Source organism: Scaptodrosophila lebanonensis, unplaced genomic scaffold (genome assembly GCF_003285725.1).
Source record: "Scaptodrosophila lebanonensis strain 11010-0011.00,11010-0021.00 unplaced genomic scaffold, SlebRS2 tig00000001-arrow-pilon, whole genome shotgun sequence".
Lineage (NCBI taxonomy): Eukaryota > Metazoa > Arthropoda > Insecta > Diptera > Drosophilidae > Scaptodrosophila > Scaptodrosophila lebanonensis.
Window position 1 is genome coordinate 15,060,149 of NW_022060529.1, and position 26,437 is coordinate 15,086,585.

General features: G+C 40.0%; 3 protein-coding genes across 14 annotated transcripts; 1 reads left to right on the forward strand and 2 right to left on the reverse strand.

The window, feature by feature from the left end:
- The first annotated feature begins 12,859 nt into the window (after positions 1–12,859).
- Positions 12,860–13,477, forward strand: LOC115629117. The gene is made up of 2 exons (XM_030525450.1): positions 12,860–13,228; positions 13,282–13,477. Exons 1-2 carry the CDS (start codon positions 12,950–12,952, stop codon positions 13,444–13,446), a joined length of 444 nt encoding a protein of 147 aa, XP_030381310.1. The 5' UTR covers positions 12,860–12,949; the 3' UTR covers positions 13,447–13,477.
- A 2,911-nt stretch (positions 13,478–16,388) lies between these two features.
- LOC115633441 (NADH dehydrogenase [ubiquinone] 1 alpha subcomplex subunit 11) lies at positions 16,389–17,531 on the reverse strand. Its single transcript, XM_030530899.1, has 4 exons — positions 17,454–17,531; positions 16,985–17,246; positions 16,828–16,922; positions 16,389–16,759 (listed from the first exon to the last, which is right to left on the reverse strand). Exons 2-4 carry the CDS (start codon positions 17,239–17,241, stop codon positions 16,560–16,562), a joined length of 552 nt encoding a protein of 183 aa, XP_030386759.1. The 5' UTR covers positions 17,242–17,246; positions 17,454–17,531; the 3' UTR covers positions 16,389–16,559.
- A 453-nt stretch (positions 17,532–17,984) lies between these two features.
- On the reverse strand, positions 17,985–26,121 carry LOC115634690 (resistance to inhibitors of cholinesterase protein 3). Of its 12 annotated transcripts, none has more exons than XM_030532556.1 (12): positions 26,073–26,121; positions 24,130–24,575; positions 23,862–23,975; positions 23,361–23,515; positions 22,146–22,286; positions 21,963–22,089; positions 21,711–21,731; positions 20,736–21,037; positions 19,008–19,178; positions 18,798–18,890; positions 18,472–18,621; positions 17,985–18,410 (listed from the first exon to the last, which is right to left on the reverse strand). In XM_030532556.1, the coding sequence occupies exons 2-12, from the start codon at positions 24,338–24,340 to the stop codon at positions 18,276–18,278; spliced, it is 1,620 nt and encodes a 539-aa protein (XP_030388416.1). In that variant the 5' UTR covers positions 24,341–24,575; positions 26,073–26,121; the 3' UTR covers positions 17,985–18,275. The 12 variants fall into 12 exon arrangements, 10 of the variants coding, with proteins under 10 accessions (XP_030388416.1, XP_030388415.1, XP_030388417.1 ...); XM_030532555.1 differs by lacking the exon at positions 26,073–26,121 and adding an exon at positions 25,201–25,295; XM_030532557.1 differs by lacking the exons at positions 21,711–21,731; positions 26,073–26,121 and adding an exon at positions 25,201–25,295 and having other exon boundaries at positions 17,986–18,410.
- Between the last annotated feature and the right edge of the window lie 316 nt (positions 26,122–26,437).

Below are 26,437 nucleotides of genomic sequence, written 5' to 3' on the forward strand. Positions count from 1 at the left end.
TTTAACATATCATGTCTGGGACAGCTTTTCAATAGTATGGACTAAGTTTGCAGATTTTTGTGTGTATTCCAAACTTTCATATTAAATAGAATGTACCCTTTCACTAAAGTGAAGGGTACTACTTATGTCAAATATCATAAATAAAACAGCCCATATCGTGCTTGCAGTCGCGTTTGTTTAGGATTTTGTGAAAATCTTGTGTTCTTCGCATTTCTGCGGAATGAAGGCAATAAATACCGAGTTAAAGGAGCTGAAGTGACAACCAACAGAGGGTTGCTTTGTTTATTTTGGTTTGCTTGAGGACTTAAGTGGAGATAAACGGCGACTTTTACAAGACCGCCAAATACCAAATACCAGTTGTGCAATTTCAAAAAAAAAAAACAGAAATGCGTCAGGGGAGTCGACGTTATTGAGGGCTGAGGGAATGAGAATGACTAGGGACGGGGCGGGGCTGAGCTCAATGTTGTGCGCAATCAGAATCAGTGCAGTCAGCATTAAAATAAACGTGAGTAATGAAATCAGCGAGGCATTGCCTAAGCTCAGCAGACAAGGGTCCGCATCCAGATCCCGTGCAGCCCTTTCAGCTTTGAGCACTAAGGGGCAGCTGCCGTGTTTCTGTTTGCCCACCGGGGTTAATTCGACTTCCTTCCGTTTCTATTCGTCGAGGACGCGTGCGGTAGTCACATTACTCAAATCGCCGCAGGATGCCACGTAAGTGTGTCCTTATGCTGTGCGCGTAATTCTATTTATTTCGTTTCATTTTCTTTTCTTAAGGGTTGTCTGCCCCCCTCTGGTGTACCGGTTCCATTCCATTGGATTGTGCTGCAATTTACTTAAAAATTTATGCAATGCAAATGCAAACCAAATTAACTTGAAAATGAGAAACTTTCCTTTCATCCCATGCAGCGTCTGTTTACATTTTCTATACACTGCCCCCACCCTCAACCCGCCGCAACCATGTCGAATGCAGCTGAGTAAGGTCCACCCCCGAGACCGCCCGCTTTCGCATTTATTTAGTTCGACTTCGTTTTATTGTTTTGACAGTTCGACTTTGAAATTGTCGGCCCATAGAATGCTGTTAAAATGTTTGCAAGGCGTGCGTCACAAATTGCTTAAGTGATTGAATTTCGATAATGTTTTCGAGCAATACACAAAGGTTTCTGAGATCTAATACGAGTATACTGCCCCACATGTGCTCACTTGCTTCGGGGTTGTTTGTTGTGCCATGTGCGCCGAACATAAATTTCATAATATGACACTCAATAAATATTGAAATAGAAATAGAAACAACACTATATTTTGTTAATTTTACATTACCAACAAAGGATCTGATTTGTAAGGTCTGCACTCCCCTCCGCATACTTGCAACGTCCCAAGGCCACTTCGGAGCTTGTTACGCACAGTTGTTGAAGAAATACAGTTTTCAGAACGATTTATGGGGTAACTCATATTTCAGAAGGTTTTATGTACTCGCATGCTCTGAGGAGGTGCAGTCTTAAGCCTAAAGCTATATTATTTAAAAATCCTTTGTTATGATTGACTTTTATTTTGAAAGCTAGAAAATATTTTGTTATATTAATCTTCAAATGGCATCACATATTCGCTGTTCTTAAAAATAAATAGGTGTTTTGATATCTCTCTGATGTAATACCTCTCTTGACCAGGCAACAACCATCGGATGCAGGTTCTTCTCAGCCAGAAAACGACTTTCGTAAAATGAATAAATAAAATTGTCTCAGACCATCCAAAAGCTATTGTTTCAAATATGAATGACTCTAGAGAACATGCTTTACAAATATTTGAGTACCCGTTAATTGAAGATGTTAATACTATGTTGTAAATGAAACAATTTTGATTTAATTAACTTGTCTACAAAACTCTATACATGTACGTATTATCGGATCTGGGAAAAGTTTTCAACATCAATTTAGCCAAATGTCACTATTTACTGAATTGAAAGCCTATGCTGACCCAAATAGAACAACCTACCCATTGTTGTCGACACTTTTTTTTTTAAACGACGCGGCACGCTAGAATTACAACTATGTATTTTAAATTGAATGAAATGTCGCCCCTCCCCCGCCCAAGACGCCAACTTTATGGGAGTTGTGCGTGTTGACAGTAAATTATGCGACCAGCAGAAGCAGCAACAGAAGCACACGACTCCCAAGTTGTGTGGCGGTAAAAATTGTGAGTTGTCAGCGACAAATCTCGAATGCTGGAGCTACGAACTCGTCATAAAATCAAAACCATGTCGGAAAGTGATAATCGCTTTAGTGGAGGCGCAGAAAATGTGTCTACGCGTACTATGTACTTAGTTGTAAGAAGCATGATGTTTATTAATTTTAGGAACAAACATTAAAGCGCAATAAGAGAACTGTAAACTAGACTACAATAACATGAAGAAATGGAAAATGTCACGAATTGTTACGCACAGGTAGGTAAGTGGGAAGCTTTGCTGCTACAATATAATTGCAGCCAGAAGTTCTTCTCTACTGGATATATGATGGGGAATAGTAATAGAACTTGGTATCTGAAAATGGCGGAGACTGCTCTCCATAGCAGTCAATGGCCCATAGTTTGCAGAGAGCGGCAGAATTGCAAGTCTCATGGGTACGTGTGTATCTAAAAGATGGCGTACGCATAGATAATAAAAAGCGATACAATGCGATCAAAAATAAATGACAGTATAAAAGCCAAAGCTAACAAATATACCGCAAATTGGCACACAACGGCAACGGACTCCGGAAGCTAACGAAGCAAATATCAGACACGACGATGGTGACGACAACAGCCACGACTCGTACAAGTTTGGTAATTAAAGCAGCAGTAAAAACGCCGCACGACGCGCCATACAAAAAGAAAAAGTTCAATAGATAAATGCGAATCAGCCCCCAGACATACTCGTACATAGCAGGCCCAATAAACGAATATACGAGAGTCTATCTATTTTCTATGTACGTCTATTGACTTCCACTCGCCGCACATTGGTGCGCCACAAATTGAATGTTGCCTGCTGAGTGGGGAGCACGGTAACAATGCCGCCCATGAGTGTGTTTGTGTGTATGTGGACGCCAACTGAATAAAAACAATAGCTACAGCAACAACAACAACAACAATTGGCCCGGTCACTCACTTCATCCGCCAAACAACAGACGAATCAATCGCCCCAGTTTGGGAGCCCAAGCAAAATTAAACGCCCTGCCTCCCAGCCAATGCACAGTGCAGTAATTTAGAATCCCAGTGAATAAAATCATTAACATCATAAATAAAGTTCTAATATAGAATACGTAACATAAGATCATTCGCAAAGACTTTAAATGCAGCTTCTGGATATATGGAGATACATAAGTACCCCTGTAAAAGAATTGTATGTTCAAAAAAGGGTTTTCTGTGTTCCCCATTGGAAAATAACGGTACTTTCTCTCATTTTGGAATGCAGTTTTTTTCTTTTAAGTCCAATAATGTTTGGTTTTGGCTTAAACGTCATTTTATGCATTACACATATAATTATTGTACTCTTATAATATTCTTAAGTTTCAAAATATATAATCATAGCGATTCTTACTGTTTTTAAAGACAATGAATGAAAAGGGAACATTTACAATTTTTCACCAACTTTTGTTTCACCAACCATATAAATTTAGACAATATACTTATGTGAATAATTTCAAATGGCATCTAGTGTTCCTAAGGCACAAATTTTGATGAAACTTCAGAAAAAGCTCATGGTTGCATAAGTTTTCTTCCAAAAAAGTTATCAATGTTCTATGTGACATCTATTAATTAATAAGACTATATATGGTTTGTAATAAAAGCAAACTCTACATACCTAGTGTCACCAGATGTTATGAATTAAAACTTCTCGGGTTTCACACGGACAGACAGACATGTCTATATCGATCCCTAGGCTCTGCCACGTCTCTTTCTGCCTGGCACATACATTCGGCGTAGAGCCATGGCTCTTCGGGAACAGAGTTTATTTTTGTAATTTATAAAACTAGAGGTGATAATGAAGCATGACTTAAAACCCATCTGAAAAGGAAGGACGGTTTTCAAATCGAACAATAACAATTTTATATTTCAAACAAGATTAATTCTCATTTTATTTTATCCACATGCATTTGCAAAGCCACCTACTGTGCGATGCTAGCAAGCCATGTCGTTTAATACAATTTCCCCTGCAACTCTTAGTAAGTATGTATTTGTATCTAAGTATCGCCTAGCCATGTTCTTGGCATTAGATACGCTCGAGTTTTTGTGATTCTGATTGGAAAATTGGCGGGCTGCGTTGGCTGTGGCGTCGACTTTCCTCCCTTCGTTCGGTGCTCGCATTTCACTTCCTGGATAAGTGCAACTCTAATTGCAACGCAGCAGTATTATCTGGGTCAAGTGGTTAATACTAAGTTATGGCAGGCTTACCAACAATAATAACTGCCATTAGATATGTAGTTAATAGAGTGAGTAACAGTTGCAGGCATTCCCAGCGAATTTTTGCACATGACGCTATTTTTAGGCTCCCTTTCGAGCTCATTATTCATTTATTATTTCAACAGCCCACAGAATTGATAATAGAAAGTTATGATGGCCTACAAAGCTGTCACTTATAATTGTAAGCATTATGGCTCTCAAGTGTATAATGCTCATGTGAATCTTTATAAATAGAACATATGAATGTTTTTCACGCTCAGAAATATGTCCACGGGGATCCTGGTCATCCATCAACAGTCCGTGAATGAACTGTAGTGAGAACAAATTGCAGTTGACAGTAACACTTAGGGCATTCAAAATTGTAGTCTACCGAGAGCCAAACCCAAACCCTAAGTTATGTGAGTCATGCTGTAAACTGTAAAGGCCGTATAGAATTACAGCGATTGGGCCGTTGAGGACGCCATTTTGCCTCTGGCCTAATTGAAATTATTGTATTTTACGAGTACGAGTTGATGGAATGGATGGGGAAAACAAAAAACAAAAATTATGATTTGTTCTCCATAATTGAATCAATTGGGTGAGGCCACATTAAGATTATGTTGCTGCCGGTCTGAACGTTTTCATAAACATTTCGGAGGCGCATTTAATAAAATTGTTAATAATGCGCCGCACAGATTTCTATGCGCCTGCATAAAAATGCAGAGCACTCATGAGTGTGTGGTTGAAAAAGAAATACATGTGTACAATAAAATATCACTGAGATAGTGTAGGGGCTACAAGTAGCTCAAGCCAGTTGCTGGAAAGCTTCAAAAGCGTTCAGGTCTTTTCCGTTTTGGGGGAAATGTTGCTAATGGCCGCGCATGCGTTGCCATTAAGAGCACTTAGCTGTCTGTCCCCCCAGTTATGCGTCCCTCTTGTGTGGCGACGTAAACAATAAAGGCGCCCAAATCATTTCTAAATTGCCTGGCAATAAAGTCAAATCGTTTATTTTGCGTGCTTTAATTTCATTTCTTTTTTATCAATTGATAAAGTTTACTGAACTACTGGCTACCTTCTTCCCCTTCTTCCTGAATCTGCTGATGATGGTTCTGCTGCTACTGCTTCAAAAGAGTTCAACTGAGTCATGGCGAGCAAGATCGCCCACACCCACCGCGAGTGGCGACGCCCCCTTAAGAGATTTATTGTGCTGGCTGCGCCACCGACTAGAGCAGAGCAGAACTTCCAAGAGGACCAGGCAAACGGAAGCCACTTCAAGTATCAAAAGGCAAAAAGGCAGCCCAAGAATGCCACTCGAGCAGCGAACGATGCTACAAAGTATGATATATATCCCCAACTCACAGACACTAACAAAGAGTTGAACACAACATACATATTAATGTATGTATAGTATATATGCGATCTGCGCAGATCTTGTGTAAACTGCGAAATATTCGCAGACAACAGCAATGAACTGAGCAATCGAAGAAGTAAAGACACCCAACAAAAGAAATTTGTAGCAGGCCTTATAATTGAAGGCGATCTGTCGTCTGGTGGTTCAGAAGCCGCCCAGTGTGGGCTTGGCTCGTCCGAAGAACATGGGCGCATAACTCAAGATCAGCAGAAATCCATTGGCAATGGCATGTTGGACCACGCCCGACTGCTGGCCAGGAGTTTCTGCTTTTGCTGCATCATCATCATCATCATCATGCTGCTTCATCTTCAGCATCAGCATCAGCATCAACATCGGGCTGATCACTGGAATCGGACGTAATTGCTGGCGAACCAACAACTGCGGCTGAAAGTATTGAGGCAGCTGCATTCGCTGCCAAAGTGTCGCACTTCATTTGCCACAAATGTTGCATGTCCGTGGCCACCACCAGCAGCTAAAGTCAACCCACGATGTTGTTGTGCTTGTGACGAATCTTCGGTTGATTTATGTATTTGTTTTTCGCGCCTCTTACAACTCTTTCATTGTCCCACTCTGGGGAATCATGTGTGGTTTTTGGCTGTGGTTTTATGACCAAATCAAAACCAATTCGTTTCTAGTTGCTGCCTGAGGCACAACATTTCCATCTGCAATGCTTGTATGTTGCTCATAAAGGGGGCGATTCACAACCAAACGGGCACAATTATGGAAACTTGGATCTTAAATTTTAAAATTAATTTCTAGGACAACAACCCATACAACATTTGTCCAACATTTGAGATAAATACTTTCAAAATGTTTCAATTCTTACCATATAGGTTTTGATTCAAAAATAAAAAATAGATCGTACTAAGATAAAACTTTGAATCTTGTAATTGATTAGCTTAGACTTGTTTCGTTTAAATTTCCACTTTCCGCTAAGAATATTGTCAATGTTTACTCGAATAATGTTGCTCTTGCAACATTGCTCTTGCCAACAAAAATGAATGACAGAATAAATGCCCTCTTAACATTGAAAGACTTCAATCACAACAAATGAAGCAACCATCGGACCATCATGGCATACGAGTTTTGTGATGAGGGTGGCTGATGAAGTAGAATCTGCTTTAGAGAACATATGCATGTACTTAGGGCATTTGTTATTGATGTTATCCCATGTCTTGGGTAAGGAAAGGGTCATATGCATACACATCTTATACATATAACCATGAAGAGAAAAATTGAAACACAGAGCACATTCAATAAATTAAACCGAGAGAGAGTGTACAATTATTTTCTATTTTATTACACAGAAATAAAGAAATAAATAAGTTATATGCATATATATGGTAGAGCAATGTCCACTGTACACAATTAAATGGGTGGTCGATTGACGTATTTGATAGATTCAAAAAGGAAAGTCTTTAAGAAATCAATCTCGTGCTGCTGCGACTGTATCCCCCATCTCAATGCGATGCTCCCCCGCCTCCAGCATCCTCACAGCTGTCAAATGTTATTGTCAAACTATCGAATGAATCAACCACACAAATTGCTGGATGCTCATAAAACCCAACCCGAACGCGTGCTATTGTCATTTGGAGACCAACATCGTCTCAGTTCCAGACCAGGCAGCTGCGTCTGCGAAACGCATTCAATCAGTTCATTTGTTTCGTCTTCGTCCGCCTTCGCCGTTGCCTAACACAAAAATATTTTATTTACTCTGCACTTATGACCCCAATGTTCGCGCTGGCTGTCGCAGATCGGGTTAAGTGAATCTGATACTGTGCCGCTGCATTTGCATCTCGCCACTACGATCGTACTACAAGTATATGTGTGTGTGTGAGTGAGAGAGTGGCTGGAGGTTATTGAATGTCATTGCAACGACGAACACGAAGCTTCTTCATGCATCCATGTACATACACATGTACCTAGATTGCCAGCGCCAGCAGCCCGCTCAGCTTCATGCCGCGCTTGTTGAGGCTGTTGTGGCAGTTGCGGACGCCTTGGAGTTCTGTGCGATGATGAATTGTGGCCCTGGCCTATAACCATCTTTAGACTCACACTGGGACAAAGATAGAGCAAATAAATCTTCTCCAAAAGGAAAGAATGTTGATTTTTCGAAAATTAAAACTAATTTCAACCCAAACCAGAAGCTCCCAGTACCAATTGAGTCCGAATTTGTATCTCTGTTATACAATTTTTTTTTAGTAACAAGGGCTGTGGTAAACAACAGTGCTTAACATATTTTAAAAATATTAGTTGCTTCTCATTTCTTGTGAGAGTTAGACGAAATACCTCTCTGGCATGAAATTAAAAAGAATTAAGCATCTGCAGACCTGCTCTACATTCCGAACGTCTTTTTAATTTTTAGACTCATCTACAAGTATAATGAAGCATTTAAGAAACATGGATGTCATATGAAACTCGAATTTAAATATTTAAAGAATGAGTAGCTTTTAATAGCAGTTTTTTAGTTTGGTAATAATTTGATAATAAACGCATGACTTGATCAATTTAAAATAGATTTTAAAGAAGAATCTTCAGTATATTTGTTAGTCTAATATTATTAGGCCATTGCAAATTCTTCTGGCCCCAGTCACTCCACTTTTATAATTTATCCCTTTTTCCTAATATAATATCTTTAAGCATGAAACTACTCGTCTTTGCGCTTTAAGGTAACATTAAATGTTTACTAATAAGCTGCATTACGTTTTTTTTTTTTTTTGAAAAGACCTTGTATTTAATATACAAACATTTCAATTATATACTATATGATGGGATTTTAAGTTTAATAATAAAACTGTTTTTATTAACAAATAAGTTTTTATACCAATACTCTATAAATATTAAACAATAGATTTGCAACCAACGAATTGGCTTGGAATAACTATAATTGCACTTATTTCCGAGGCACCTCTTTAGAGCTTAGTTAAAAAACAATTTGAGCGAAGCGAATTCCATACGGAGGCGGAGAGATTTATGCAGATGTGTTATATGTTCGATAAATTCACTGCTATGGCCCACTGTGGAAGAGGCGAAACGCCAAGTCGTTGGAGTTTGACACCGATTGAATGGCAACAGCTTATGCGCATCCACAAAACAAACTCTGAGATATTTTTTGTATCTATAGGAGCCCACATACTATATGTATGTATGCATATATGAATAGGAATATATGTATACATATAGTATGTACAGCTGTATATTAAAAATGCCGCGTTTCGTGTGTGAGTTACTGTGTCGCCGATCTTTAATTGCAGAATTGTGTAGCCGCCGTTTGCATCCATCTACGTTGCCTAAGACGATATGCTAACAGTCTTCCACAAATGCAGATGCGCGCTGTCTTTCTGATTAATTGCCGTTGGTGTCGCGTGAATAGCGCGGGTTTATTAAAAGGATTACATGAAGTGCGCCGTCAGCTTGATGTGCGTTTCCATAAAAAAGAGAGACAGTGGACCTCGACGACGGCAACAATAATAAGATTAATTACGAGCGACACTCCGAGACGCAAGGCCAGCGGGCTTTGCACTGGAAAACGAATTGAAGAGCCTGTCCCGCACGTGAGTACTTCAAATGCGGACTTGAATAAGAGAATAGTGTTTTGACAGCAGAAATTGAAGTTTCCAATTTGGTCTTCAAGTGTTTCATTTATTTAAAAGCTTCTCTCTGTAAGGGGTGGCCGAAGACGAGCCATAATTTTGAATAGTTATTTTTGGGCGGGCGTACTCTCAGCCAGCTGTACATTCGTGCATCCGCACATACATACATAATCCTTGCTCGAAATTAGCATATTTAATTTTTGTGTGCTGTTGACACGCGAGCATAAATTTTGGCCTGCAACAACTCCCTGGAGAAAAGCAACAACAATGTGTTCTGAGAGGCGAAAATAATTGGTTTTTAATAGCGTGCAGTACTCGGCAGGGTTACGCCAATTAGCAACAATAGCAATAAAGGTATAAGCGAGGGTTTGGGTGTGGATAACTGTCACTTGAGTCGTGCGACCCTCTCAGACAATTTGAATTATGTGCCCCGACTGAAGCATTTCCGTTGACATTCTTCCATTCGAGTGAGAAGGGAATACATACGTAAAAGTGAAATTTGCAAATGTCTTGTAAAAATATGCAATTTATTTTATTTAAAATTAAGTTTTCGTCTCTTTCTATGGCTATCTTTTTCTCAGCCGCCTGTGTAGAATGCACAGATCGGCAAGCCGGCGTGCCATGTTGTTGATGATGATGTCATGCTCCGCGTAAATGTAGCGCAACATGTCCAAATGCTGCGCGCAACATCCAATAAATCACGAGGCCGTAAGCGCACTGGCGAAAATTTCAGATTTCATGCTGAACTCCGGCAGTTGGAGACGCAGACTCTGACAGGCAGCATGCAGTGAAGTGGAGCAGCTGCCACAGATTAGTCACTGACATATTTAGAGACTGGCACACACTTTAATTGTGCTGGGGTAAGCTGCTCAACTGGTTTGCGGTGGGGACAAGAAGTTGATCCGCGTCCGAATACTCACATACATATGTATATACATATGTATCTATGTATAGTGAGCAAAGATCAAGGCGAGTTTCGAAATAAACATACACATGCTGAGTTTAGAATGCAGCAAAATGCAGCAATCAACAAACACTCACTTAATGTATTTAACAATCGATCTAGCTTTACAGCATAATATGTCTTTATAGTATTTGCTCGTTGCAGTAATCAAGACTCGTTTTCTATCCTTTAAATCCTCTTTAGTTATGTAGATTCTTCAGCGCTTTCTTTCAGTATGGTATGTTCAGCAACTTTTTAAAATGACCCTGCTACAAACTGATTTAAATTTCTAGTAAATAAAACTATTACAAATCTATGTCAGTTGCAGGATATTAAGAATAATGAATAATGAATGAATGAAGGGAGGGCTCGGATTTTGGTAGAACAATGTAAAGCTTCTGACTGCCATTAACGTGGAAATGGCCAGAGTGATCTTTGTCTCTGCCATCATCAAGTTGACACACGACCTCCTCGCGGTGCTCTCTGGGTAGCTTTCCGGCTCCATCCGGAGTTGGTAAGTGAGCAAATGTGTGCAGCGCTTTTGTGCGTAGGGCTTGGGACCCACCACATGAAAATTTTTTACTCCCAGTGAAGGACATAACAACAGCCTCGGATAAGGAACACCCAAAAGTTGACGACCCTAGCAAACGTTTAAAGGACCACGATTTAAGGATATGCACCTGGAATGTCCGGACCCTTAACAGAGGAGGTGCTACTATCCAATTGGCGGATGCTCTCAATAAAGTAAGAGCTGACATCACCGCCATCCAGGAAATGCGATGGACAGGTCAGGGTTGCTCCCAAAGAGCAGCCTTTGACATCTACTACAGCTTCCATGCAGAAAGACGCGAATTTGGATGCGGTTTTGCGGTCAGCAAGAGACTGCGTAACTGTGTCTCTAGGTTCACACCTGTGAACGAACGGCTGGCAACCATCCGTGTCAAGGCGAGATTTTTCAACATAAGCCTGATTTGCGTCCACGCTCCGACGGAGGACAAAGACGAGATTACCAAGGACGAGTTCTATGCGAGACTGGAGACAGTCTATGACCGCTGCCCCTCTCATGACATTAAAATTGTTCTTGGCGATTTTAATGCCAAGGTTGGAAGAGAGCGCGTCTTTGCCCCGACAGTCGGACAATTCAGCCTCCACGAGACAACATCCAACAATGGACTGAGGCTAATTGACTTCGCCGCAGCACGAAACATGGTGGTGAGTAGCACCAGATTTGAACACCTTGATATCCACAAAGCTACCTGGCAGTCACCCGATCGAATGACAAAAAATCAAATAGACCATGTTGTGATAGATGGAAGGCATGCATCCAGTGTGCTGGACGTGCGTACGTTCCGTGGTGTGAATATTGATTCGGACCACCAACTTGTTGCAGCCAAGGTCCGCATGCGATTATGCATGGCGAAAAATGTACGCCCCAACACGCAGCGAAAACTAGACGTCGGAAAGCTGCTAGCACAACAGACTGCCGAAGCTTACTCCGCTCAACTCTCTGAGCTGCTTTCTCAACCGCTCTCGGAAACCGATACTGGTAGCGGACTTTGGGCACATATTTCCCGCTCACTGCACACAGCCGCAGAAGATGTCATTGGTTTCCAACAGCCGCTACCGAGAAACCAATGGTACGACGAGGAGTGCCGCGAAGCCACTGCAGCGAAGAATGCCGCGTACAAAAGAACCCTGCAGACGGCGACAACGCGCGCTGTGCATGATGTATATCGGGAGAAGAAGAGGGAGGAGAGGCGGCTTTTTAGACGCAAGAAGAGAGAGCAAGAAAAGCGAGAGCGAGAGGAGATGGAGCTTTGTAGAGACAGGAACGACGCTAGGAAATTTTTCCAGAAGGTGAAGCGTCTAACGCAAGGTTTTAAGCCCGCAGCGTCAGCCTGTAAGAACTCGGAAGGAAATCTGGTGGTGGACGGGCAAGCGGCACTGAGACTGTGGAGGGAACATTTCTCCAATCTTCTATCAGGCGAAGATGTTAACAATTCCGCCAGCGGAGATGACCCCACAGAACCGATCGCCGACGATGGTATTGAAGTACCGTCACCTAGCCATGACGAAGTCGAAACAGCCATCCAGCGGCTCAAAAACAACAAATCTGCGGGAGCAGATGGGCTGCCTGCGGAGCTGTTTAAGGCAGGCGGCAATGAGTTGGTAGGGTGCATGCACCAGCTCATTTGCAAAATATGGCTAACTGAAAGCATGCCTGATGATTGGAATCTCGGTGTCCTATGTCCCGTCTTAAAAAAAGGTGATCCCACGGTCTGCACCAACTATCGTGGAATCAGCCTTCTTTCCGTCGCATATAAGGTCATATCAAGCGTAGTGTGTGATAAGCTAAAGCCATTTGCGATAGCACTGATTGGGCCTTATCAGTGCGGCTTTATGCCTGGTAAATCCACCACTGACCAGATATTCACGCTACGCCAAATCCTGGAGAAAACTCATGAGTTTCAAATCGATACCCACCATCTTTTCGTCGATTATAAAGCAGCATTCGATAGCCCGAGGAGGGAACGTGTATATGCCGCACTGTCTGAGTTCGGTATCCCTGCAAAGCTAGTGCGACTTTGCAGAATGACGTTGAGCAACACTCGTAGCTCCGTCAAGGTAGGAAAGGACCTCTCCGAACCCTTTGATACCGTTCGAGGTTTCAGGCAAGGCGATGCCCTCTCGTGCTATCTCTTCAACTTCCTGCTGGAGAGTGTGGTGCGCAAAGCTGGTGTACACCGAGGCGGAACGATCTTTTTTAAAAGCGTTCAGCTTCTTGCGTACGCTGATGATATAGACATTATCAGCCGTACCAGGAGAGGCGTCACCGGAGCATTTGCGGCTATTGAGAAGGAAGCTGCAAAAGTGGGTTTGGTGATAAATGAGAGCAAAACTAAGTATATGTTTTCCTCTAGCAGGGACACGCGGCAACCAGACTCCCAGATCGCGGTGGAAAACTATACTTTCGAAATGGTGAAAGATTTTATGTATCTTGGCACCACCGTCACAGCAACCAACGATGTCAGCCTAGAAATCAAATGGAGATTAACTCTAGCCAATCGATGCTACTTCAGCCTCAGTAGGCAATTGAGTAGCAGAGACCTTTCCCGAAAAACCAAGCTAACGCTCTACAAGACGCTCATCCTCCCCGTGCTGCTTTATGGTGCAGAAGCATGGGTGATATCGCAGACTGATGCAGCAGCTCTTGCAGTGTTTGAGAGAAAGATGCTTCGGAAGATCTTCGGTCCCATACGCGTTGGCGACGACTACCGCATACGATGGAACAGCGAACTGTACGAGCTCTACGCTGACATTGACATAGTCAAGCGAATAAACATCCAGCGGCTAAGCTGGCTAGGTCATGTCGTGCGTATGGAAGAAGACGCTCCAGCGAAAAAAGTTCTCGATGCGGATGTTGGGGGGAGACGACGACGGGGGAGGCCTTGCCTACGTTGGAAGGACCAGGTAGAGAACGCACTTACTACCTGCGGAGTGACCAACTGGAAGCGACGCGCGCGAAGCAGAGGCGCGTGGAGAGCTGTGTTACGTCAGGTCATAGCCCGATAACGGGTTTGAAGACCAGTCAAGAAGAAGAAGAATGAATGAACATTTTTTCAAATCAATTATTTTTTAAAACAAGTAAAAAAGCTAAAGTCGGGTGTCCCGACTTTGAAATACTCTGTACATATGTTTACAATAATTATAGAAAATAAAAAAATTAAGAAAATAAAAAAAAAAAATTGATCGATTTTACCTCTCTCGGTATTCGAACTCACGTAAAGGGTTTATAATTGCACATTTACATAGCAATTGCGTCTGTGTGAGTGTATGTATGCCTATGCGCATCTATTCGTGTCTGTGTAAGCATTTTCGCAGTCAACCAAACAGCAACATCAACAACAGCCGCGGGTAGCGCTTGAGCAGCGCTGCAGCAGCGCTGCATCAGCAAATATATTTATGGCTATAACTTCTTGTTAAATCGGTCTATCATAATGAAATTTGGTATACGGACACATAATAACCAACTGGGGGTATTTCCAAAATTTATTTTATTTCGAAATTCCAAGAATTACGGGAGTTACGATTTGCGGGGTAGAGGGGGGAGGGAGGGGAATTCCAAAATATACATTTTCTGCGTATTCACATAAGGCATCTGGGACTAAAATTTGGTGTTCCTAGGTCTTATAGTCTCCGAGATATAGGCGATTATACGAATGGAAAATCGGGAAAACCCCCATAGGGGGGAAGTGGGGGGGAAAATCAAAAAAATAAAACAAACTCGTATAGAATACACACATAACGCATCTTTGTGCAAAATTTGGTGTCTCTATCTCTTATAGTCTCTGAGATCCAGGTGTTCATACGGACGGACAGACGGACAGACAGACAGACAGGGCTAGATCGACTCGTCTCGTCATGCTGATCAAGAATATATATACTTTGTGGGGTCTGCCACGCCTTCTTCTGCCTGTTACATTTTTCAGCTCCCGCAAACCTAATATACTCTTGTACATTTCATGTACAGAGTATAAAAAGCTTTACCAATTTTTTAATGGTCAGAATAATAGGTGTTGCCAGCAAAATTGTTTAATTAGTATTGAATTATTTGGAACGCATTTAATATCCTAATTGTTCGCCAATATTCTTCAAGTTATCATCTTTCAACAAGTTTCTAACACACATTTAAAAAATTCGTTTTTTTAAATCTAATTTAATTTTAATTTACATATTGGAAACCCATCAACCTCTTACAAAAATGAAATACACATATGTATCTTCTTAGTTTTAAATTAACGGACTTAAGTTATTTTAAAGCTGCAAAAAGTTAACAACTTTCAAGAGAACTGAAAAAAACTGCACATGAAACCGCAAAATTTATGAAGAGGTCTCCAACTCTGATGCTCCTCTCACCGGCAAGAAAACAAGCTTGCGAAACTACAACGCGGTATCTTCATCGAAACGAGATTCTGTAAGGGGCAGAAAGTTGCGGTTCCTGCCTGGCTTACGCTTAAAATTGGCTAAGGTTAAGGTAGTGCCCAAAAGCAACGCACAAATATACATAAATGTAATAAAATAAGTTACTTTAGAGGTGGGAACAAAATCTGCGACGGCGGACTCCGCAGTTCAACGGCATTTCCTGCCATTTTACCTATGTTTCTGGCTGCCTGACTTGGCAGTGCGTTGGATGCTGCGTCCACATCGTCTTTGCATTTGCATACTACATATGATAAGGAAACCTACGATGGGAGCAATGGCGGCCCTTCTTTACACAGCCTGCCTGCAGTGTGGACCAATCACCAAAACCTGTTTACCACAGGCATGAACCCACCACATTCCCGTGATGCGCTAGTTTCTGATTAGCTAAGCCCCAAACAGCCTAATATAAGTTGAGTTTTCTCCCGAACCGTCTGACGTATGCCCATGTACCTTCATTATACAACCAAATGCACTCAGGCGCGTGCACACCAAGCCATGAATGTTGTTGAACATCGCACGGCACGTTTATGCGGTGTGACTGTGTTAATCGAAAGCTTGGTCATAACTTTTTGATTGCATACACATATGTATGATTGTAAGAATGTGCCTACCACTATGAGTCACTGAGACAGAGACGCGCTTAAGAAAGGTAAAAGAAATAAGAGAAAAGGCCCAACATGAGTAAGTGCACATTCATGGCTTTTTAAATGGGCCGCCGAAAATAAAGAAATAAACATTGTGCCGCTTAGCTGTGAGCGTGACTGGCACCGCAATTCGTATTGCTGCTGTTTGGTTTGTTTTTTGTTTGGTGGCTTTCCAGTGGTCACTTTGGCGTCGTCGACGCCGTCATTCATTCACGCCAAGCGCTGATAACTTTTTGTGACATGTTGACTTATTTGCATATCTTTGTGCCAACGAAGTGGCTTTTCGAGGCTTGGACGCAGACAATAGATACACACATTTCAAATGCAGCTGCAATTGTTGGACACTTATATTTCAACTCGGAGCATTGCAAAATGGCTAACTCTTGGCAACGATGTGGTATACATATGTATGTATGTGTTATCACTTGTTAATTCGCATTTATTCAGTTGCTACATTTTGTTTTCGGGTTTCTAGAAATTCGCATGCTTGACTTGTATTTCGCGATGCAATTACAATGGTCAGTATACCTCCTTCTTCTATAACTTTATTAACTAAACCAATGTAAGAGGATAACTTATTTCCTCTTCTTACTTGGGGCAGGTTCTTCTGGCACTTCTTCTACTGGCTTCTCCGCGGTCCAGTTCTTGGGGCGCTCAGCAAACAAGGTGTAGTCATTATCTATTATATTAACGCCACCAACTTGGTAAGTAGGCGTATCGGGGAAAAATTCCCAGCCCTGTTCAATGGACATCTTCTTGATGACACCAGCGATACCTAACAAATTAAAGTTTGTATGTACTGGCATGTTCGATTATGCACAAAACAAAATTAAATTAACTCACCCAGAAACAGACCGGCGCACAAACCAGCCACATGATTGTGTTTCCATGCACCAAAAACGCCTCCAGCGGCAAAGCCACCAAGGAAATAGTTTATTCTACAATGCACAACCACATTAATGATGGCAGGGACTCGGGATGACTCTTTCCTAGTACTCACTTGTCATCCTTGCCGCGTGCATTTGTGGCAGCAAGCGTGGTTAGCGTAAATGCGGTCGCCATACCCATCAATGGCCCTGTATTGTAGGCGAAACGGCCAAGTGTGGGCAGATAGCCTTGCGTCTTTGACAGCGTCAGCACATCCACTGTGGACCACGCAAGACCAGTGATGGCGGCGTATTTGTTGATGGCCACAATTTTACCAAAAGCGTCCTCGCCCTCTGGAGCGTCATAGTATCCTGAACGCAGGATCGACATGGTTGCTGTTTGGTGCATACGGCAATGAATGAAGATGGTGTTATTAAAGACATATAATTCATGTGCAGGGCTGAGGCGCTCTTGATGCACGCGGGCACATTACGCCATCTTTGGTTGATGGGCACCAAGCGCATAATTGCCCCTTTATCCTGCGTCATTCTTTTACGGTTCTATGAATTTAATTACAGTAAAATATTGTTTAATCAACTAACCTGCCGAATTTACGTAATTCCAAACAGCGCAAACGAATCAGTGTATACCCATTCGGCATTTTGACAGCTGACAAAAACAGCTGTTGAAACAGTGTATACCTGTTCCTATAACAAAATACCATAAAATACTAAACCCTACAACCTACCAACTATTTTAAAAAGCTGTTAAAGAGTATTTAAATAGTTGATAACAAAAACCACTAAAATTATGGTTCCAGCAACATATGAATCTGTGTATTTTTAAAAAGTTAAAGGACAAAATTGTTTGAATGTTTATCGTACCGATTTCAATTTATTCGCGCTTTATTCATATCATATAAACTAGATTCACAAACACTGTGGTACTAATATTAAATCTTTAATCATAAGGTGCAATCGAATAATGGTAATAGTTGGATGTGTATTTTCTGATACCTACAGTTTAGACGATGAACATATAATGTCTACAAATGTTAAATATGCACTTAGTTCTTATGTCGATAGTGGTAGACTAGTTTGAATTACGTCTGAAGCGGAAATAGTTTATACAACAAACATTATTTAATTATACATATAGGGTGATGAAAATATTCATTTAATGAACTTTTTGGCATACAAATACACAGCTGTATTTAATAAGCGGAAATAGTTGAACATATTTGAGGGCAAAATAAAAACTGAATACATACAGGCAAACACAAAATATATATCATATGTACAGACACAAATTAGAGTTGATGAGTTTCAAATTAATAAATTTCTTTTAACAAATTTTTGGTTTTTAAATCAGTCATAATGTTACGCTTCTTAAATTTCGCTCGCATTTTCCACAATATCAAATGTTTACTGTTCCTCGTGTCCAATAATATCGATATCATCTGCCAAGGGACTTTCGATTTCTTCTTTGCTCTCATTACCATTTTGTTGATTTGTATCCAAATTAATTAATGATAATGTCATCTTGCTGCTCAGTACAACCTAATCCAAAGACAAGTGAAATCAACTCTCCATGAGTATTGATTGAGTTCATTAGACTTACCGCAGGTTCCTCGGGTGAACCATTCAACTCGACATCGTATACTTCTTCCCGTTTGGTTTGCGAATCGGTCACTAATATTTGAGCTTCATGACCCAAAGCGCCCTCCAAGTAAATGGAATGCGGCTCGGGCAGTTGTTCTTCCAATTTAGACTGAAAATTGCATAGTCAAATAAATATCTTTGTAAGAGAGGATGTCTTGGGAATGAAAGTGCACAGTTGTTAGATCTCTTCAAAGTGTTTCGTTGCTTAGAACTTTCTTTGAATCGTGGTAAGTGGAAAGTTGGAAGTTGACGGAAGTTATTTAGGTGCAACAAAGGTGCACTTACATGCTCATTCGGGGCGCGCAAAACAGGCGTTGGAGGGCGTCCACTCCACCGTTGGCCACCCTCGCAACTGGCTGTTACCTCCATGCCTAGAACCTAATTGGCGCACATATGTCAACGCACATAAATGCATTCATTTATACATGAACATAAACGAACAGAAGTGTACAAGTATATCAAAATAATTAGATTATCAATTAAATTTGAACTTACCGTTACTTCGCGTTCTGCACTAATATCGCGACGTTTGCGTTGCTGTTGATGTTGTTGACTGTTCCTTTTCTCGATTGCCTCATCCTGCTCCTTGCCGATATTTGTATGCCCATTGGAAATGTTGCGCTTCTCTACATTTTTCAAAGTCGAATTTTCGTCGTCGTTGTTTTCCTGTACGGCAAAAATTGTAAATTAGGCAACTCCAGAACCCAGATTTAGTTTACGTTCAAGATTAACAATTTCTTAACAAACATGTAACGCATTATTGGTTTATTGGGCAAAAAAAATTGTAAAGAACATAAAAATAAAAGATAACGATAACGGTTGAAAACAAATTTAGTTGTTAGAAAAATGCAACAAAATTAAATTAGCTGAGGTAATTCTGTTACTTGCTGGTACACTTAATAAATATATATAATTGCTGGTTAATTAACATAAGAGTAATTAAACGTAATTAAACGGTGGCTGCGATGCCGTTATTCACGGACCCATCAACGGCGCTAACCTTATTCAAATCAGTATCACTTGTCGTCTTAAGCTCATCTCGAACGTTCAATTGCTCGTCGGCAGCGTCTATTAAACCTTGTATCGCAGTTACAACTACACACACACATTTGGATTTGGATGTTTTGTGTCAAGTATAAAATTTATACAAGAATGCATATATGAAAAATGAAAACGAAGAAACGACAAAATGTATAATACATTTAATAAGGATTTCTTAGTGCTTATGTTTCGATTGCCAACTAAAACTAAACTAACGGTAGACTAGAGCTTTAGATGTACGAGGTATGAATGAGTTGTGAACCTGCATCTGCATGATGCTTGCGATGATCATCGGCACTCTTGAAATTAATATAAACGTTGAGAACGTGTTGTTGTTGTTGTTGCTGTTGTTTGATAGTCTCGTTTTCTGATTTGTTTTATAAATATGTCCCCATCATAAGAATTTAGTTGACAGTAGAAAGAGATATGGATAAACATACTCGTATATGTACAAGTATATATTTAGCATAATATCAGATAGTTAGTATGGCATGGTAATATGACGAGATACAGGTTGGCATGCTGTGCAACATACGAGTACGACATTGGTGTCGTAGACGAGCATAGTAAGAACATAGAGGCTTTTAGTAACAGTGCGATAACAAGGTTGCATAATTATTTATGCAAATTCCCGCTCATGCACAGACAGAGAGGCGTAGAGAGTGAGAGAGTACGAGAGTTAAGCCAGAATAATAGGATACACATACATATGTAGGTACCAACGAGCATTAAAACTGCATCTGTATGATCCTCAAGGCTCTTCCACATTGGCGTCAATCTCTGAACTAGTCTGGCCCTCAATGCATATATTTTTAATGCTCGTTGATCAACACAGAGGCGCTTTCAGGAGGAAACAAACAAAATTGCAAACAAATCGAGGGTGAAAAAGAAACTAATTTCGCTAAATTGAAAAACAAACTTATTCGTTGTTTGTACTTGTACTTAGTTTGATCATTTCTGTAAATTGCATGTATGAATTAAATGTTTGTTGTATTAAAAATTGGGTTGCCGCTTGAGAAACTTCATGGCAATCATCTTGAAAATGAGAGTACAAAAATAGGAGAGTTAATTAAAATCGAAAATGTACGGATGAAACTATAAGTTCTAACTAAAACTTTAAAAGAATACTAAGACCTAAAGAGATGGTACCGCCCTGTACTTTGTCACACATTTAATGCTAACCTTTGCCTCATTCTGATCGGTGTTCATTTCGGCAATCAGCTTGGCCATCGCACGCTCCGTATCCTCGAGCTTCTTACGCAATTTCTCAATTTCCATCAATTGTTGTGTTTCCTTATTGAAATGTAACTTTTCCGCCTCACTCAGCGCCTTCGCAGGTTGCTGGCCATGGAATTGCTGCTGATGCTGCTTCAGTGTGGTGGAGAGATTCGTGGCCACCGCCGTGGCCGACAAGCTAGCATTGTAGAGTTCCTTGCCATTGCGCTTGCCATTGGTGGCGACTGGGGACTCGTGAGTTTTAGTTCCTAAAAAGTTGGCGTATGATAGCTTTAACTTTGCCGATTCTTGCAATGCGTGCTTGCCACTAACAATTAGAGACAAACAACTATGTACAGAGATACGAAAATGTGTGTATGTGGTGGAGGAAAACTCTATGTGTAGTCTTTTGGTGTGCTGTGACCAAGTTGTAACGATATAGTATATATAAATGCATGGGAATGCTCTAACATTTATTCGTGCTAATATATACAGACATGATGGCAACGTATACACACATGTAGTACATAGAAATATATGGTAATGGTTGGTGAATTAGTAAGCATTTATGTACAACATTTAGGAATATAAAGCAAAAAACAAAAACAGTCCATCATATACACAATATATATATTATAATCACATCAAATGACATCAATATCCATTGCTTATTATTAAGCTTAATTAAAGATTGTCTAACTTAAAGCCAATTCAACTACGGATCATTGTTCTTGCCAATCGAAGGTCTACTAAACAAAATGAGGAGGACATATTTCAAAACGCATACATAAGCTGCGATTTCGAATTCAATTCTGATTTCGCTCTCGAAACACTCAAACAGCATCCTTTTGCTTACAATCATACAAAACGAATGCCAAAAGATACATACAAATAGTACATAAATATACGTGTAGAATATAAATTTGAATTCTCTGGGCTTACTTGTTTGATGTTCGCGCCAACCTTTTTGCATATGACAAGGTGAGGGCAAAATTTACAAATACAAATGAACGAGTTGATTAGATTTTATTGTGAGTTACGTGTGGAGTGATGTAATGTGTGATGCGAATATGTATTTCTTGGTGCAGTGTGTCTGTGTGACTAACAAAGTATTAAGTATATAAGTATATTGATACCATTTCAAAAATATCCCAAGCAAAAGTTCAAAATTAAAAATGCTGCCCGTGAACTTACCCAATGTGGTGCCATTTAAGTCCTCCACCTGACTGTGATTCTCCTGACCAAAAACTTCGCGACGGAAACTAGGATCGGTTGGAGCTGGTCCGTAAGGCGCATTTGGTATCTGTTTTTTGAACACGATCTGCAAATAGGGCTCGTTTAAGACATGACCATTGCAGAGGAGGCAGCAAAACAAACCTTCATGATTGTATAGCCGAAAAATACGACAATCCCAATAGTATATAGTGGCATTAGAAAGCCCATGCTGCTGCCCCTCTGTTGAGGTTGCTGTAAAGCTCCTGCCCCCATAGGCGGTCGCATACCGGGTATCGGTCCAGGCTGTCAAGTAAACGAATATGCATTTTATATTTATATCTCAATTAAAACTTAAACCTTATAATGCGTACTATTTCCTACTTTAAATGCTATGCTATGCTGCTTGGACTTAAGAACTTTAGTTTTCAAATAGACTGTGGTTCTTCCCCTTCGACTATCATTCAAATAAATGAAAAATAAATGCCCAACTTTTAAAGAAAAGAGCAATTAAGAAACCCGAAAGCCATAAATGTGCTAAGACGTTCGAAAAACCCCTCTATAAATTTCAAATACAAAAGGAAGCCGGGCTTTCAGTATCTCTGACCTTGGCATTCACAATATATTTAATTACTTTTATCAATATTTGGAAAACCTTGGGACTAATATGTGGTACATAATATTATCTGAAAAGATGGTACTGTTTAATGACATGACTGATCAATACTTCCAACTCATTTGGGACTGTAGCTACAAACTTCCACTTGGCGGAGTAACAAAAATTCAAATTAGGAGGATATGTATGTATATGATATTATGAAAACTTTGGAGTAAGCATTAGTATTTAGAATTTGTCATTAATCATAAGCCTAATGAAATGTACTTTTACCAAAAGTCACATTGTATAACATTCCGGTATGCACTTTCTATTGCGTCTGGTCAATAATTGTGACAAATGTCAAACGAATTACAAAATTGGCTGGCTCCTCTAGCCTCTGCTTTTTTTTTGTTTTTCTTAGGCGTACACAACAAATAGATGTGGGGGGCACTGGCACATTTTATTTGGCACAAGTTCAATACAATAATTTGCTTGCTCCCCACCACTCTTTCCTCACACAATTTGTTGTGTATATTTTCTTTTCTTGCCCATTTTGCATGGTTTGTCTATGATTTTTTAACTTTTGGCTTCCTTCATTTTGCGTGCAGTGTCATAAAAACAAAACCTAAAGCCAAATTAAATAAACGAGTCTATTTATAAAGTATGTACAAACATCCAATGAGCGGCAAGTCGAGGGCGCTGATTTATCATCGTTAATATGCAATTCAATGGGAGGAACTCGTAGTACATACTTGTACATACTCGTAAGTAACTAAACTTACCCTTCCATCAACAATGCGAGGCGGTGGATTGCTGGGGGAGCTCTTGCGCTCGACTACAGGCACGGTGGGCGTGGCAGGTATAGCGCGCCCACGTTCGCGCATTGCCTGATATATGGACTCCGGATGCAGGTGGGCCGGACGTTCCTGGCGCAAACCTGTGCGAAAATATTCTTTAATTATTTAATGTTCGCATTCAACAATGCATGCCAAAAAAACAAAATAGGGAACACCTGGGTGTTAAACTAAATAATCAACATAAATAATTCAAGATGTTTAGGAGAAAAGTATAATTAACCAGCGAGCTAGCCAAGCAAACAGTTTTTAGTTTAAAACGGCGTTAGGCTTTCGATTTTGGAATCAAACTGCCTTAAGATGCGCGCAAGAGCGGAACGTGTAACTTACTCCAGATGGAGCGTTGGGTGGGGAGTCTCATGCTAAAGAGCAGTTGTTAGTCAAGCTTAGTTAGTTAACAAACAGTTAACGGCACTTGGGACCACCTACTTATTTCACCCGTATACAAATTGATCTGTTTTCGATACAAATGCGGTCCAAATGGTTCAACGATCTTCGTAGAATTCATGAACTCTTCCCTGTCGAGCACGACATCACAACAACCTATGCAGGCGAAGGGTCATAGGTCATAGGTCACAGATCATGGCAACACAACACCAATACGCACACGTACACAAAGACGCGTCATCAATATTAAATAATAGATGAGCAAATACAGATTTTTTTTTTTTTTAAATATAAAATTTGGGGCACTCACCTCCGGGGCCACCACGCTGATCCTTTAAGTTTTGCTTGGGCGGCGTTCCGCCAAACATCATGGGATAGAACACCTTCGGCCAAAGTATGGCTATGCAGCCAATGACAGTAACTATGATGAGCGCCGTTTTCTTTGGAGTCATGCCCTCATTAAGGGATTGGCTAGCCGCGGGACGCTGCTTCATCTTTGCCTGCTGCGTTGCTGAAGACATTGTGTAATTCTATTTCGTATTTAAATCTAGTTATTAAGGCAGCTTTGCTTGTGCTCTGCTGTTTTTAATTTATTTATGTCTGTGAATTCCTATTTCAAGATTCGTTGGTTCCTTTCCTGTGGCCTTACTTAATTATCAGGTTAGCTCTGACGTTGACACATTTTTGCTAATTTAGTTCCTTTTGCAATTTCTTGTTCATTTATTTGTTTTGGGCCTTTTAATTTTCGCGCATTATCTGGAAAAGACAGCCAACAACATATATGAATCATTTGAAAAATTGTACATACATATGTATGTACGGATGTACAATTAGTATATACACAATTATGTATATGTATGTATATTCTGGGCCGCCCATTAAATTGATGCATATAGTATATGGCATATATAGAATACTTAGTAATTATGCGGTTCACTGAATAAACATTACTGTTTTCAGCACACATATGTTTGTATGTAATTGGTATAGGCCGAGTCTATATACATATGTATTCATATATTACACACAGAAAAAATAATTTCATACTACATAGTCGGACACAAATAAATATTTATGCATTTGAATTTTTTTAACAACACAATTTTATTACATAAATAGCAGTCCCGATATTTTTATTTTTAGCGCTCACAATTCGGTTTTTCTGGTTGTCTAAATTTTTTCACAAATCTCAATGTTTGCTGTTGTATCACAATTTTCACAAAAACGATCGCATAAATAATTATGTATGTACGTATATTTGTATGTATTTTTCCAAAATACATTTTCATAATATTACACTACACAAAACATTATGAATATGTATAGTACTTAACTACATATGTATGAATAAAATATATTTATGTTTTTGGCGACTGCTTACGCAAAGTTCGAATATTGTTTCCGAACTGGTCAAGCGAATTCTTCAAACTATTAGCGAATTTTTAAAAACGGCACAACAACGACAACGACCGAAGACGACGACACGCTACATGCCGCTATTGGCGCTCTGTGTCTGCTCGTCATAATCATCGAGCGTCGCGGTGCGTTATTTTAGCCGCATTGGCTGCGAGTTGGCCAAAATGACGAGCCTGACAAAATGCCTTCCAACGTGCCCTGCGACGATCGTATTTTTTGGCTGTGTGGATGCACATGCCGTTGTCAGAGTGTAGGGTGCCTCTGCATATTTGTTATTTGTTTTGTTTTTTTATATATCGCTATATTTCCACCGCTGGCGCTCTCTATGCCCTACACATGCACATGTGAGCATTTGCCGGGACCAACCAGCCGACAAATGGCTGAGAAACGCTTTTCAATTTTTCCATTTCGCTTTCGTGTACATACATATATGTACATATCTATACTATGTACATATTACCTGGCGAAAGTTTCAAGTGAGCAAAGCGTGTGCAAATTTTCAAATTATTTCACTGCTGCATATTACACAGCCGCATCGTGTGCGTAGCGACATTTACGGAGTTCAACAAGAAAATGGGATGGAGGTAACGAATAACACTTGTAATCATTATCCAGGTCGCAACTTTGACAATTTCTTACGATTTACATCTATTTATAGGTCCACTGGCATTGTAATACAGTTCAATGTCGTACGTTTAACAAATATTTTCATAATTTATTTTTAATCTCGCGAGCTTATAGGTTTCGCTTTTGTTGCTGCTATTTTTTTTAAATTTCGTGGCAAGCGATTCAAACTAGATCGGCATATTTTAATTTATTTTGTTCTTACACAATTACCTTATGTAGCAATTTATTTCTTGATTTTTTCTATTTATTATTAATTCAAACTGCCAGTTGTGTCGTTACTCGTTAGTCGAAAATTGAAAAATCAATATGGCTAGACGACAACAAATGGTATTTTTGGTGGGTATTTTCCAGGGATACACAAAAGAAATACTAAGGAATTTGTCGTAACATTAAAATGTGTTATTCATATATCTATGTTTTTTTAATGTTATATTTAATATAATAACATAAATAATAATATATATATATATATATTTCAATATAAATATAAATGTTTGATACGCCTTCCTTAAATTTATGAAAGTTATATATTGAAGCAGAAATTCACAGACTCAATTTAGTTTTCGGGCTAGTAA